We start from the raw sequence: 13782 nt of genomic DNA, 5'->3' as shown, positions 1-13782 counted from the left end.
ACTCTATGGTAAATATATAGTAACTCAAATGGTAAATATATAGTAACTCTATAGTAACTCTATGGTAACTCTATGATAATTCAATAGTAACTCAATGGTAACTCTATGGTAACTATATAGTAACGCTATAGTAACTATGTAGTACCTCTATAGTAACTATGGTAACTCTATAGTAACTATGTAGTAACTCTATGGTAACTATGTAGTACCTCTATAGTAACTCTATGGTAACTATGTTGTACCTCTATAGTAACTCTATAGTAACTATGTTGTACCTCTATAGTAACTCTACGGTAACTATGTAGTAACTCTATACTAACTCTATGGTAACTATGTTGTACCTCTATAGTAACTCTATAGTAACTCTATGGTAACTATGTAGTAACTCTATAGTGGTAACTATGTAGTACCTCTATGGTAAATATTTATTAAATCTATGTTGAACCTCTATGGTAAATATATAATAACTCTATGTAGTACCTCTATGGTAAATATATAGTAACTCTATGGTAACTATGTAGTAACTCTATGGTAACTCTATAGTAACTCTATGGTAACTCTATCATAACTCTATAGTAACTCTATGGTAACTATGTTGTACCTCTATAGTGACTCTATAGTGACTCTATGGTAACTATGTTGTACCTCTATAGTAACTCTATAGTAACTATGTTGGACCTCTATAGTAACTCTATGGTAACTACACTATAACTTTATAGTGGTAACTATTTAGTACCTCTATGGTAAATATATAGTAAATCTATGTAGTACCTCTGTGGTAAATATATAGTAACTCTATGATAACTCTATGGTAACTCTATAGTAACTCAATGGTAACTATGTAGTACCTCTATAGTAACTCTATGGTAACTCTATGGTAACTATGTAGTAACTATATATTAGCTCTACGGTAACGCTATGGTAACTCTATGGTAACTCTAACTCTATGGTAACTCTATAGTAACTCTATAGTAACTCTATGGTAACTCTATGGTAATTCTATAGTAACTCTATGGTAACTATGGTAACTCTATGGTAACTATGGTAACTCTATGGTAATTCTATAGTAACTCTATGGTAACTATGTTGTACCTCTATAGTAACTCTATGGTAACTATGTTGTACCTCTATAGTAACTCTATAGTAACTCTATGGTAACTATGTTGTACCTCTATAGTAACTCTATAGTAACTCTATGGTAACTATGTTGTACCTCTATAGTAACTCTATGGTAACTATGTAGTAACTCTATACTAACTCTATGGTAACTATGTAGTAACTCTATAGTAACTCTATGGTAACTATGTTGTACCTCTATAGTAACTCTATGGTAACTATGTAGTAACTCTATAGTGGTAACTATGTAGTACCTCTATGGTAAATATTTAGTAAATCTATGTTGAACCTCTATGGTAAATATATAGTAACTCTATGTAGTACCTCTATGGTAAATATATAGTAACTATGTAGTAACTCTATGGTAACTCTATAGTAACTCTATGGTAACTATGTTGTACCTCTATAGTGACTCTATAGTGACTCTATGGTAACTCTATGGTAACTATGTTGTACCTCTATATTAACTCTATGGTAACTATGTTGTACCTCTATAGTAACTCTATGGTAACTATGTTGTACCTCTATAGTAACTCTATGGTAACTATGTAGTAACTCTATGGCAAATATATAGTAACTCTATTGTAACTCTATGGTAAATATATACTAACTCTATAGTAACTCTATGGTAACTATATAGTAACTCTATAGTGGTAATTATGTAGTACCTTTATGGTAAACATATACTAACTCTATGTAGTACCTCTATGGTAAATATATAGTAACTCTGATAACTCTATGGTAACTCTATAGTAACTCTATGGTAACTATATATTAACTCTATGGTAACTCTATGGTAACTCTATGGTAACTCTATGGTAACTCTAACTCTATAGTAACTCTATGGTAACTCTATGGTAACTATATAGTAACTCTATGGTAACTATGGTAACTCTATGGTAACTCTAACTCTATGGTAACTCTATGGTAACCCTATAATAACTCTATAGTGGTAACTATGTAGCACCCCTATAGTAATTATGTAGTACCTCTATGGTAACTCTATGGTAACTCTATAGTAACTCTATGGTAACTCTAACTCTATGGTAACTCTATAGTAACTCTATGGTAACTCTATGGTAACTCTATGGTAACTATATAGTAACTCTATGGTAACTATGGTAACTCTAACTCTATGCTAACTCTATGGTAACCATATAATAACTCTATAGTGGTAACTATGTAGCACCTCTATGGTAACTATGTAGTACCTCTATAGTAACTCTATGGTAACTATGTTGTACCTCTATAGTAACTCTATAGTAACTATGTAGTACCGCTATAGTAACTCTATGGTATCGCTATGGTAACTATGTAGTAACTTTATGGTAACTCTATAGTAACTATGTTGTACCTCTATAGTAACTCTATGGTAACTATGTTGTACCTCTATAGTAACTCTATGGTAACTATGTTGTACCTCTATAGTAACTCTATGGTATCTATGTTGTACCTCTATGGTGGTAACTATGTAGTACCTCTATGGTAAATATATAGTAAATCTATGTAGTACCTCTATGGTAAATATATAGTAACTCTATGTAGTACCTCTATGGTAAATATATAGTAAGTCTATAGTAACTCTATGGTCTCTATGGTAACTCTATGGTAACTCTATAGTAACTCTATAGTAACTCTATGGTAAATATATAGTAACTCTATGGTAACTATATGGTAACTCTATAGTAACTCTATAGTACCTCTATAGTAACTCTATGTAACTGTGTGGTAACTCTATGGTAGCTCTATGGGAACTGTATAGTAACTCTATGGTAACTCTATGGTAAATATATGGTAACTCTATGGTAACTCTATGGTAACTCAATGGTAACTCAATGGTAACTCTATGGGAACTCTATGGTAAATATATAGTAACTCTATGGTAACTCTATGGTACCTCTATGGTAACTCTATAGTAACTCTATGGTAAATATATAGTAACTCTATGGTAACTCTATGGTAACTCTATAGTAACTCTATGGTAACTCTATAGTAACTCAATGGTAACTCTATGGAAACTCTATGGGAACTCTATGGTAACTATGAAGTAACTCTATAGTAACCCTATGGTAACTCTATGGTAACTCTATGGTAACTCTATGGTAACTCTATAGTAACTCTATAGTAACTCTATGGTAACTCTATGGTAACTCTATGGTAACTCTATGCTGATCTCCATATAGTCTCATGAACAGGGTAGTGGAGGGTAAACACACATAAATGACATTTACGCATATTTTTTTTATCACGGGAAATACACTGAAAAAGAGAGAGAGAGAGAGAGAGAGAGAGAGAAAGGCAGGGAAATCAAGAGGAGAGGGGGGAGGTAGAGAGAGAGACAGAGAGAAAGAGAGAGAAAGAGAAAGAGAGAGAGAGAGAGAGAAAGAGAAAGGCAGAGCGATCAAGAGGAGAGGGGGGAGATAAAGAGAGAGACAGAGAAAAAGAGAGAGAGAGGGGGAGATAAAGAGACACAGAGAGAGAGAGAGAGAGGTGGGGGGAGTGGGGGACAGAGAAAGAGAGAGAGAGAGAGAGGATCTGGCTAATACCAATTAGGATCTGGAAAAAAATACTTGAATCAGTTATAGAACCCATTGCCCTTAATGGTTGTGAGGTCTGGGTTCCGCTCACCAACCAAGAATTCACAAAATGGGACAAACACCAAATTGAGACTCTGCATGAAGAATTCTGCAAAAATATCCTCCGTGTACAACGTAAAACACCAAATAATGCATTCAGAGCAGAATTAGGCCGATACCCGCTAATTATCAAAATCCAGAAAAGAGCCGTTTAAATTCTACAACCACCTAAAAGGAAGCGATTCCCAAACCTTCCATAACAAAGCCATCACCTACAGAGAGATGAACCTGGAGAAGACTCCCCTAAGCAAGCTGGTCCTTGGGGTCTGTTCACAAACACAAACACACCCCACAGAGCCCCAGGACAGCAACACAATTAGACCCAACCAAATCATGAGAAAACAAAAAGGTAATTACTTGACACATAGGAAATAATTTACAAGAAAACTGAACGAACTAGAATGCTATTTGGCCCTAAACAGAGAGAACACAGTGGCAGAAAACCTGACCACTGTGACTGACCCAAACTTAAGGAAAGCTTTGACTATGTACAGATTCAGTGAGCATAGCCTTGCAATTGAGAAAGGCCACCGTAGGCAGACCTGGCTCTCAAGAGAAGACAGGCTATGTGCACACTGCCCACAAAATGAGGTGGAAACTGAGCTGCACTTCCTAACCTCCTGCCGAATGTATGACCATATTAGACACATATTTCCCTCAGATTACACAGATCCACAAAGAATTGAGAACCTCCTTCCCTCAGCCAGGGCATTGAAAATGGGTTGTGGATGGGTATTCCAGCATGACAATGACCCAAAACACACGGCCAAGGCAACAAAGGAGTGGCTCAAGAAGATGTACATTAAGGTCCTGGAGTGGCCTAGCAAGTCTCCAGACCTTAATCCCATAGAAAATCTGTGGAGGGAGCTGAAGGTTCGAGCTGCCAAACGTCAGCCTCAAAACCTTAATGACTTGGAGAAGATCTGCAAAGAGGAGTGGGACAAAATCCCTCTTGAGATGTGTACAAACCTGGTGGCCAACTCCAAGAAACGTCTGACCTCTGTGATTGCCAACAAGGGCTTTGCCACCAAGTACTAAGTCATGTTTTGCAGAAGGGTCAAATACTTATTTCCCTCATTAAAATGCAAATCAATTTCTAATTTTTTAAAAAAAAAATTAAATTTTTGCCACGTTCTTCAGGATTTTTTTTGTTATTCTGTCTCTCACTGTTCATATAAACATACCATTAAAATAGTAGACTGATCATTTCTTTGTAAGTGGGCAAACGTACAAATACTTTTTTCCCTCACTGTAGACATAATATGACATTAGAAATGTCTTTATTCTTTCGAACTTTTGATAGTGTAACGTTTACTGTTCAATTTCTATTGTTTATTTCACTTTAGTTTATTATCTATTTCACTTGCTTTGGCAACGTAAACATATGTTTCCCATGTCAATAAAGCCCCTTGAATTGAATTGAATAGAAATTGAGAGGGGGGAGGGACAGAGAGAGAGAGAGAGAGAAGAAGAGAGAGAGAGTTTATATATTATTATATTATGTTTAATATCTACTTCACTTGGTTTGGCATTGTTAACATGTGTTTCCCATGCCAGTAAAGCCCTTAAATTGAAATTGAATTGAGAGAGAGAGAGAGAGAGAGAGAGAGAGAGAGAGAGAGAGAGAGAGAGAGAGAATCCAATCAACCATCTGGTCTCTCCATGGTGAGCCTCAGGCAGCATGAGAGGTGCTGCCTGTCATTCAGGCAGGATAAAGCATCACTATAAGGATTATTTTTTTAGGACTCATGTGATGTTGATCTGTTCTGTGGTGTAATTCAGGACAATCCCAATCCCCTAACCCTCATCACCCACCGCTCTCTCACTGCCTGGCAGCTGGGTTGGAGAGAGTCCTAAATAGTCCAGATTAAACTCCCTCTGTTTCTGCCTCTCTCCCTCTCCCTACCTATCTCTCTCTCTCTCTGTCTCTCTCTCTCTCTCTCTCCCTCCATCTCTCTTTAATTTTCTCTATCCCTCTCATTCTCGCTCTCTCTCTCTGTTTCTCTTGTTCCTATTCTCTCTCTCCCTCTGTCTCCCTCCCTCTACCTCTCTCTCAGTTTCTATATCCCCCTCTCTCTCTCTCTCTCTAGCCCTCACTTTCACCCAGACACTCAGTTCATATGTGTCTCTTGTGTCTAACAGCAGACATGTCTACAGGAGGAGTACACCGCGGCTTCCTCAGAAAATATGGTAAGACGGACAGTCTTCTAATAGTTCTAATGGTGTCTGGCTGTCTGGCTTGGAATAGAGGGATGAAGTTATTTTACTGTGCTGTGCAAAATAAATATGGTTTGATTTTAAATGCTTTGATACTGTTTTGAGGATGACATTGTTGGACAATATAACAGCTTGTCTAATTCATCTTTTTCTGAAATTAGACAAATAGACTTCATAATTTCCAGTATCTGTTATCTGGGTGGTACATGGATGATGCACCATGAAATGAAGCAGGAAGTGTTGCCGCCACAACTGTCTGAACAGATACATACTTTACCTGCTGTAAAATAACCAAGCCAGTGATTCGATTCAACTCACGTTATAGTATTTCAACCTATTAGTTATAACTGTTTATTACTAATCTGTATATAAATGACCGATATAATCTCGTTCTGAATCCTCCATAAAGTATACCTGAATGAAAGTAATAGTTATCTGTTTGTACTGGGCATCTGTTGGTCTCCCAGCTAGGTTGGTTCTAAAAGTTGTTGCATCTGTCGTAGCGTACATTCCATCAGTGTTGCTGTGATGTGTAGGTGATGCGATGCTACTATGTATGTCTCAGATGATCCCCCTACACCTCTCAGGATAATCCATCTGTTCCACTCTAATAATCCCAGAATTCTCCTCCTTCTCCGTCAGCCTAACAAATTCTCTCCATCTACGTCCACACAGAGGCTGGCTGGTGGTCCTGATAATGTCTCTGAAGGACAGAGACACAGAGATATTATAGCTACCTGGGTGATTCTTACGAAACTGGCACTTCACACCAATTTCTTTTCCACCGTACTTCCTCTTGGATCACTAGGATTAGAATCTGTATTGATCAATTTCATAATTATTGTTATGTTTATTGATCAGAAATCATGCATTTTACTAACAAAGTGCAAAAAAGTAATAAAAACTCAAATAATATATATTTTTTTTACATTGCTCACCTAATGAAAAGACTTGAGTTAAACATAACACTGAAAACAAATATATTTACAGTTTTAATTATTTATTTCATTACCGCAACAAAAAACCTTTTCTGAATACTTTTTTGTTGTTGTCATAATTACTTATGTATAGATGTTATTTTTATGTACACATATTTGAATAATGAACAAAAGACACAAAATCAGATTAAGCCAAAACTAAATACTGGTGCATTAAGGTAATGATTTCAGAGATGAGAATGCGTGTTGCATAGTGTGCCATTGAAAAACTGTACTGAGCTTTATCAGTGATTCAGTAACCCAATACATTATCAAACTGTACTGATCTCTATCAGAGATTCATTAACCCAATACATTATCAAACTGTATTGATCTCTATCAGCGAATCAGTAACCCAATACATTATCAAACTGTACTGAGCTCTATCAGAGATTCATTAATCCAATACATTATCAAACTGTACTGATCTCTATCAGCGAATCAGTAACCCAAATCATAGAATGACGTCATGTGTTAATCCCAGATGATGTGCATAATACTAAACTCACTGATCTTAATGCAATTGACAAAAATAATATTTGTAGTATAATGTATTAGGACCAGTGTTGGGGGTAACGCGTTAACAGTAATCATTTTACTTTTACGATTAACGGAACGCACCTCTGATTTTTACCATTAATCGCGCCAGTGAACCCGTAGAGGGCTTCACGGTGTAGACGAGGGTGTGCTTTATAAAACCCATAGAGGGCTTCACGGTGTAGACGAGGGTGTGCTTTATAAAACCCATAGAGGGCTTCACGGTGTAGACGAGGGTGTGCTTTATAAAACCCATAGAGGGCTTCACGGTGTAGATGAGGGTGTGCTTTATAAAACCCATAGAGGGCTTCACGGTGTAGATGAGGGTGTGCTTTATAAAACCCATAGAGGGCTTTACGGTGTAGATGAGGGTGTGCTTTATAAAACCCATAGAGGGCTTCACGGTGTAGATGAGGGTGTGCTTTATAAAACCCGTAGAGGGCTTCACGGTGTAGATGAGGGTGTGCTTTATAAAACCCATAGAGGGCTTCACGGTGTAGATGAGGGTGTGCTTTATAAAACCCATAGAGGGCTTCACGGTGTAGATGAGGGTGTGCTTTATAAAACCCATAGAGGGCTTCACGGTGTAGATGAGGGTGTGCTTTATAAAACCCATCGAGGGCTTCACGGTGTAGACGAGGGTGTGCTTTATAAAACCCATAGAGGGCTTCACGGTGTAGACGAGGGTGTGCTTTATAAAACCCATAGAGGGCTTCACGGTGTAGATGAGGGTGTGCTTTATAAAACCCATAGAGGGCTTCATGGTGTAGATGAGGGTGTGCTTTATAAAACCCATAGAGGGCTTCACGGTGTAGATGAGGGTGTGCTTTATAAAACCCATAGAGGGCTTCACGGTGTAGACGAGGGTGTGCTTTATAAAACCCATAGAGGGCTTCACGGTGTAGACGAGGGTGTGCTTTATAAAACCCATAGAGGGCTTCACGGTGTAGATGAGGGTGTGCTTTATAAAACCCATAGAGGGCTTCACGGTGTAGATGAGGGTGTGCTTTATAAAACCCATAGAGGGCTTCACGGTGTAGATGAGGGTGTGCTTTATAAAACCCATAGAGGGCTTCACGGTGTAGACGAGGGTGTGCTTTATAAAACCCATAGAGGGCTTCACGGTGTAGACGAGGGTGTGCTTTATAAAACCCATAGAGGGCTTCACGGTGTAGATGAGGGTGTGCTTTATAAAACCCATAGAGGGCTTCACGGTGTAGACGAAGGTGTGCTTTATAAAACCCATAGAGGGCTTCACGGTGTAGATGAGGGTGTGCTTTATAAAACCCATAGAGGGCTTCACGGTGTAGACGAGGGTGTGCTTTATAAAACCCATAGAGGGCTTCACGGTGTAGATGAGGGTGTGCTTTATAAAACCCGTAGAGGGCTTCACGGTGTAGATGAGGGTGTGCTTTATAAAACCCGTAGAGGGCTTCACGGTGTAGACGAGGGTGTGCTTTATAAAACCCGTAGAGGGCTTCACGGTGTAGACGAGGGTGTGCTTTATAAAACCCATAGAGGGCTTCACGGTGTAGACGAGGGTGTGCTTTATAAAACCCATAGAGGGCTTCACGGTGTAGATGAGGGTGTGCTTTATAAAACCCATAGAGGGCTTTACGGTGTAGATGAGGGTGTGCTTTCTAAAACCCGTAGAGGGCTTTACGGTGTAGATGAGGGTGTGCTTTCTAAAACCCATAGAGGGCTTTACTGTGTAGATGAGGGTGTGCTTTATAAAACCCGTAGAGGGCTTTACGGTGTAGATGAGGGTGTGCTTTCTAAAACCCATAGAGGGCTTTACGGTGTAGATGAGGGTGTGCTTTATAAAGCCGTAGAGGGCTTTACGGTGTAGACGAGGGTGTGCTTTATAAAACCCATAGAGGGCTTTACGGTGTAGATGAGGGTGTGCTTTATAAAGCCGTAGAGGGCTTTACGGTGTAGACGAGGGTGTGCTTTATAAAACCCGTAGAGGGCTTTACGGTGTAGATGAGGGTGTGCTTTATAAAACCCGTAGAGGGCTTTACGGTGTAGACGAGGGTGTGCTTTATAAAGCCGTAGAGGGCTTTACGGTGTAGACGAGGGTGTGCTTTATAAAGCCGTAGAGGGCTTTACGGTGTAGATGAGGGTGTGCTTTATAAAACCCATAGAGGGCTTCACGGTGTAGACGAGGGTGTGCTTTATAAAACCCATAGAGGGCTTTACGGTGTAGATGAGGGTGTGCTTTATAAAACCCATAGAGGGCTTTACGGTGTAGATGAGGGTGTGCTTTCTAAGACCCATAGAGGGCTTCACGGTGTAGATGAGGGTGTGCTTTCTAGATAACCATCGCTATGCAACCAGCAATGGCGGCTGGAGAGAAAGATTCTGAATGAAAAGAAAGGACATCTGTACAGAGGTTGAGCTTATATTAAGCTGTGCAACATAAGACATTTCATAGGATTACACATGAATATAAAGGCTAAAGGGATTTTTTTTAATTCATATATTTCATTAGTCTCACTTTCCCACCGCCGCGAGGGAACTTCTGACAGTTATCAGACCCTCGGAAATGATTTCCCAGGTTCCATATGATACAGAAATGTGGTTTAAGCCCCCAATCCAATTCGTCATAGGCATAATATCCTAATATTACACTTTTTGTTTTCAACATTAAAAACGTGGAAACATGGTCTGATTACAACAACAACAAAAAACTGTAATCAGTTACGTTACCAGCAAAAATATTGTAATCAGATTACAGATACTTTTGAAAAACTAGATAATTACTTGTTGGATTACTTTCAAATTCAAATTGTTTCCTCAATGACATTCAATTCCGCATATGTGAACGTTTAAGTTTGTTCCAGCTGAGTGAGTCTGACCACCAATCAGAGACCACTACGAGGTCACACCAAATGATGACCACCAATCAGAGACCAATATGAGGTCACACCAAATGATGACCACCAATCAGAGACCACTATGAGGTCACACTATGAGGTCACACCAAATGATGACCACCAATCAGAGACCACTATGAGGTCACACCAAATGATGACCAACAATCAGAGACCACTATGAGGTCACACCAAATGCGTTTGATGGATCCTTTTTGTCTTCTTCTAATACCTTCCCAACCCCCAGTACTCTAACTAGTAACCTTCCCAACCCTGACACCCACTACTCTAACTAGCAACCTTCCCAACCCCCAGGACTCTAACTAGTAACCTACCCAACCCTGACCCCCAGGACTCTAACTAGTAACCTTCGCAACCCCCAGGACTCTAACTAGTAACCTACCCGACCCCCAGGACTCTAACTAGTAATCTTCCCAACCCTGACCCCCAGGATTCTAACTAGTAATCTTCCCAACCCTGACCCCCACTACTCTAACTAGTAACCTACCCAACCCTGACCCCAGTACTCTAACTAGTAACCAAGCCTGACCCCCAGTACTCTAACTAGTAACCTTCCCAACCCTGACCACCAGGACTCTAACTAGTAACCTACCCGACCCCCACTACTCTAACTAGTAACCTTCCCAACCCTGACCCCCACTACTCTAACTAGTAACCTACCCAACCCTGACCCCCATGACTCTAACTAGTAACCGTCCCAACCCTGACCCCCAGGACTCTAACTAGTAACCTTCCCAACCCTGACCCCCAGGACTCTAACTAGTAACCTTCCCAACCCTGACCCCCAGGACTCTAACTAGTAACCTTCCCAACCCTGACCCCCAGGACTCTAACTAGTAACCAACCCTGACCCCCAGGACACTAACTAGTAACCTTCCCAACCCTGACCCCCAGGACTCTAACTAGTAACCTTCCCAACCCTGACCCCCACTACTCTAACTAGTAACCTACCCAACCCTGACCCCCAGGACTCTAACTAGTAACCTACCCAACCCTGACCCCCAGGACTCTAACTAGTAACCTTCCCAACCCTGACCCCCAGGACTCTAACTAGTAACCTACCCAACCCTGACCCCCAGTACTCTAACTAGTAACCTACCCAACTCTGACCCCCAGGACTCTAACTAGTAACCTACCCCACCCTGACCCCCAGGACTCTAACTAGTAACCTACCCAACCCTGACCCCAGTACTCTAACTAGTAACCAACCCTGACCCCCAGTACTCTAACTAGTAACCTTCCCAACCCTGACCACCAGGACTCTAACTAGTAACCTACCCGACCCCCACTACTCTAACTAGTAACCTACCCAACCCTGACCCCCAGTACTCTAACTAGTAACCTACCCAACCCTGACCCCCAGGACTTTAACTAGTAACCTACCCAACCCTGACCCCCAGGACTCTAACTAGTAACCTTCCCAACCCTGACCCCCAGGACTCTAACTAGTAACCTACCCAACCCTGACCCCCAGGACTCTAACTAGTAACCAACCCTGACCCCCAGGACACTAACTAGTAACCTTCCCAACCCTGACCCCCACTACTCTAACTAGTAACCTACCCAACCCTGACCCCCAGGACTTTAACTAGTAACCTTCCCAACCCTGACCCCCAGGACTCTAACTAGTAACCTACCCCACCCTGACCCCCAGGACTCTAACTAGTAACCTACCCAACCCTGACACCAGTACTCTAACTAGTAACCAACCCTGACCCCCAGTACTCTAACTAGTAACCTTCCCAACCCTGACCACCAGGACTCTAACTAGTAACTTAACCGACCCCCACTACTCTAACTAGTAACCTTCCCAACCCTGACCCCCACTACTCTAACTAGTAACCTACCCAACCCTGACCCCCATGACTCTAACTAGTAACCGTCCCAACTCTGACCCCCAGGACTCTAACTAGTAACCTACCCAACCCTGACCCCCAGGACTTTAACTAGTAACCTTCCCAACCCTGACCCCCAGGACTCTAACTAGTAACCTACCCCACCCTGACCCCCAGGACTCTAACTAGTAACCTACCCAACCCTGACACCAGTACTCTAACTAGTAACCAACCCTGACCCCCAGTACTCTAACTAGTAACCTTCCCAACCCTGACCACCAGGACTCTAACTAGTAACTTAACCGACCCCCACTACTCTAACTAGTAACCTTCCCAACCCTGACCCCCACTACTCTAACTAGTAACCTACCCAACCCTGACCCCCATGACTCTAACTAGTAACCGTCCCAACTCTGACCCCCAGGACTCTAACTAGTAACCTACCCAACCCTGACCCCAGGACTCTAACTAGTAACCTACCCAACCCTGACCCCCAGGACTCTAACTAGTAACCTACCCGACCCCCAGGACTCTAACTAGTAATCTTCCCAACCCTGACCCCCACTACTCTAACTAGTAACCTACCCAACCCTGACCCCAGTACTCTAACTAGTAACCAAGCCTGACCCCCAGTACTCTAACTAGTAACCTTCCCAACCCTGACCACCAGGACTCTAACTAGTAACCTACCCGACCCCCACTACTCTAACTAGTAACCTTCCCAACCCTGACCCCCACTACTCTAACTAGTAACCTACCCAACCCTGACCCCCATGACTCTAACTAGTAACCGTCCCAACCCTGACCCCCAGGACTCTAACTAGTGACCTTCCCAACCCTGACCCCCAGGACTCTAACTAGTAACCTTCCCAACCCTGACCCCCAGGACTCTAACTAGTAACCTTCCCAACCCTGACCCCCAGGACTCTAACTAGTAACCAACCCTGACCCCCAGGACACTAACTAGTAACCTTCCCAACCCTGACCCCCAGGACTCTAACTAGTAACCTTCCCAACCCTGACCCCCACTACTCTAACTAGTAACCTACCCAACCCTGACCCCCAGGACTCTAACTAGTAACCTACCCAACCCTGACCCCCAGGACTCTAACTAGTAACCTTCCCAACCCTGACCCCCAGGACTCTAACTAGTAACCTACCCAACCCTGACCCCCAGTACTCTAACTAGTAACCTACCCAACTCTGACCCCCAGGACTCTAACTAGTAACCTACCCAACCCTGACCCCCAGGACTTTAACTAGTAACCTTCCCAACCCTGACCCCCAGGACTCTAACTAGTAACCTACCCCACCCTGACCCCCAGGACTCTAACTAGTAACCTACCCAACCCTGACACCAGTACTCTAACTAGTAACCAACCCTGACCCCCAGTACTCTAACTAGTAACCTTCCCAACCCTGACCACCAGGACTCTAACTAGTAACTTAACCGACCCCCACTACTCTAACTAGTAACCTTCCCAACCCTGACCCCCACTACTCTAACTAGTAACCTACCCAACCCTGACCCCCATGACTCTAACTAGTAACCGTCCCAACTCTGACCCCC

The 13782-nt window shown here is 41.9% G+C and overlaps 1 protein-coding gene across 1 annotated transcript in view; it reads left to right on the top strand.

Moving 5' to 3' along the window:
• The first annotated feature begins 5840 nt into the window (after positions 1 to 5840).
• Positions 5841 to 13782, top strand: part of LOC115206876 (uncharacterized) — a 35069-nt gene continuing 27127 nt past the window's right edge. Inside the window, exon 1 of the mRNA XM_029774052.1 lies at positions 5841 to 5942. Within this exon, the coding sequence (XP_029629912.1) occupies positions 5873 to 5942 (70 nt within the window). The 5' untranslated portion in view covers positions 5841 to 5872. The remainder of the gene's footprint in view (positions 5943 to 13782) is intronic.

This window comes from Salmo trutta, chromosome 13, assembly GCF_901001165.1.
Source record: "Salmo trutta chromosome 13, fSalTru1.1, whole genome shotgun sequence".
In the NCBI taxonomy this organism is placed as follows: Eukaryota; Metazoa; Chordata; class Actinopteri; order Salmoniformes; family Salmonidae; genus Salmo; species Salmo trutta.
The sequence above is the reverse complement of the archived record's forward strand: the minus strand, read 5'-3'. Positions and strand labels throughout refer to the sequence as shown.